General features: G+C 48.0%; 1 protein-coding gene across 1 annotated transcript; it reads left to right on the top strand.

The window, feature by feature from the left end:
- The first annotated feature begins 502 nt into the window (after positions 1-502).
- Positions 503-1,546, top strand: LOC142795885 (glycerophosphodiester phosphodiesterase 1-like). The gene has a single exon (XM_075886155.1). It carries the CDS (start codon positions 611-613, stop codon positions 1,544-1,546), a length of 936 nt encoding a protein of 311 aa, XP_075742270.1. The 5' UTR covers positions 503-610.
- The last annotated feature ends 1,212 nt before the right edge of the window (positions 1,547-2,758 follow it).

Consider the following 2,758-nt stretch of genomic DNA (forward strand, 5'->3'; position numbering starts at 1 on the left):
TTTTTTGGTCACCCCGATTCTTATCAGAAGAAAAGATTTCTAGAAGCACCATTGCTGAAGCTAGGATTAGCAGTAAATTTTGCAGTAATTTTATCACTTTTCGCACTTCTGTAGCTTATTGACGCAGGGATGAATGCTTTATATACGGCGTTTAACTACATCAAAGCAACAGACAGATTACCATATTAGTCTATCCTCACTTATTCAGATTCTTAGTTTGTAATTCGCAGTTATTTCTACCAGGAAACGAAGATGGTTTGACAGCTTGCTCAGCAAGCATTTCTATTGATTCTAAGTTTTATTTCTAAACTAATTTTTAGGAATACCTTTAGTTTCATTACATTATACATTCTGCCACCCAGTTTTTGGGCCATTGCTCTCTGTGGGTGAGAACCATCCATATGAGGTCACCACCATCATCATCATTTGCAATTGATATCCCTACTCCGTCAAGCGAGAAGAGCCGATATTGGCCTCGAATCTACTGAAGGTGTAAGCCACGGCTAACGGTGAAAGAACCGAGCCCACTCTGCTTTCTAGAAGCCATTGACGAGCATCGCAGGCGTATTTCGACGTCTTTTGTGGGGAACATATCCTGCGCAAATGCGTCATGGCGTACCTGCTCCTCGCCATAATCGTCGCCGCCGTAGCCACCTCCGCAATTAGGCGGCTTTCCATACCGCAGATCGACGATGACGTCGCCTCGGAAGTGATTCTCGGAGTGAAGCACGACGATGGTTCGAGGCTGCCACCTATCTTCTTAGATCGGGGCGGCGCCATCGATGCACCAGAAAACACCTTGGCAGCGTTCCGCGAGGCGAAGAAACAAGGCGCCTTCGGAGTCGTATTTGAGCTATCCTTCACGTGGGACAACATCGCAGTCATTTTCCACGGCGAAACCCTCGAGCGCACCACCAACGGCAGAGGCCCACTGTCTGAAATTAGGTTCGATGATCTCCGTCAACTGGATGCCGCACATGGACACCGCTTCGCGCAGCGCTTCCGGGGTGAGCGCGTACCCAATCTCGAAGAAGGTGTCGAGGAGTGCCTTCGCCTAGGCATGCGAATCATCATAGACGTCAAAAAGCACGATAGTCGCATTGTAGGTGTCATCGACCAGATTTTCCACGAAAGACCCGAGCTATATATGCGGGCCCTGGTCACCTCTGTCTACCCTGACATTGTGTACGACCTGCGTGCTCTAAATCCGCGAATCGTGACGGCGCTTACTTGGAGGCCCGGGCTTCTGGCTTACGAGGACACGAAAAGAACGCTCCGGCGCTTCGAGTCACTCGCCACTACCTTGATGGCCACCGTCGCCGACTGGCTTTACGAGAAGGTCCTGCACGTCGGCCTGTTGCCTTACGTCACCGGTGTGTCGGCTGTCGTGGTTAGCTCCAACGCACTGAGCGCCGAGTACGTGCGCACCTGGCGTAGCCATGGTGTGCGCGTGATCAGCTGGGCATCAAACCATCCGGACGAGAAGAACTTCTTTCGTAATGTGCTTCGAGTTCCCATAATTACCGATTCCACGAACCTCGAATAAAAAACGCTATTTTGCCCTGTTTTTTTGTGAACGAACGTTGTGCGCTAACACAGGGCTCTTCATGGCGTGCGCAGTTCTGTTGTTTATACATACACGGAGTGTACGGGGAGGCGGGGGAGCAAGGGAGGATCGGGCCTCTTTTGGGCTGCTCCATGGGAGACGGGAAGCAAAGCCCCCCCCCCCCCCCCCCCGCGCACGTGATATTTTCTGAGGGGTGAAGCTCGTAACGCCATAGGCCTGTACATGCTTGTCTCTTGGTACGTGACCGCCTGGTTCAATGACTCACTTAGCAGGTGCGCACGGACCGACGGATGTATGGACAGATGCACGGATGGACGCACGATATCATTATACAAGACGCCGTAGTTGAGGGCTCTGAAAAGTTAGATCATCTGGTAATCTTTAACACGCAGTCAACTATAAGTAAGACGGCAGCTAGCCTTTCTATATAAAGCATACACGTTATTTGTTTCGCGATTCAACAGTGCTTGAAACTTTCCGTTACCCATTCTACTTTCACAAACAAACAAAAAAACATATGAGAATAAGTTTTGATACAAAAAAAAACTTCGCAAATATTTAAGTAAACTATTACCCCGCAGCAAAATAATTCGCTTTTGTTGGAAGCCAGAACTTATACAATAGAATTTTGGTAGACAACACACACAGCACTTCATCAGAGTAATACACTGGGCCCAACTGAATCAATGCGAATTCGGCTGGGAATTTCAGCGCTGACAGATGCAACTACACTCGACGATAACTTATCCTGACATCGCCGGTGAAGCTTCCGCACGTTCGTGTCATTCCACGCGTATATACAGCGAGGCATCTTGCGGCATATTTCGGTTTTTCTCGCTCGCATCGTTAACGCATTTACTAAGCTGACTGCATGACAATGTGTGGTATAGTAGAAACATTTCGATGGATCAGGCTTCATTTCAAGGTTATACTACGGGTATACTTTCATTGGAGAACTAAATATAGTGTATTACAAAAAAACTACTTCATAAATTTACACTTTGTTTCCTTCATTCATAGCAAATGTACTTGAAGAAACGGAGAAACCAGCTTTGTGGACGCGTGCACAAGAAGAGAAGACGACAGACACACGACACACACCTTTTAGCGTGTGTGTGTCTTCTCTTCTTGTGTACGCGTCCCCAAGCTGGTTTCTCCTTTTCTTCGAATATGTACCAACAGGCCTAGACA

This window comes from Rhipicephalus microplus, unplaced genomic scaffold (assembly GCF_043290135.1).
Source record: "Rhipicephalus microplus isolate Deutch F79 unplaced genomic scaffold, USDA_Rmic scaffold_932, whole genome shotgun sequence".
In the NCBI taxonomy this organism is placed as follows: Eukaryota; Metazoa; Arthropoda; class Arachnida; order Ixodida; family Ixodidae; genus Rhipicephalus; species Rhipicephalus microplus.

Coding starts and splice junctions, on each gene's coding strand:
- LOC142795885 (XM_075886155.1), top strand. CDS start 611: ATGGCGTACCTGCTCCTCGCCATAATCGTCGCCGCCGTAGCCACCTCC.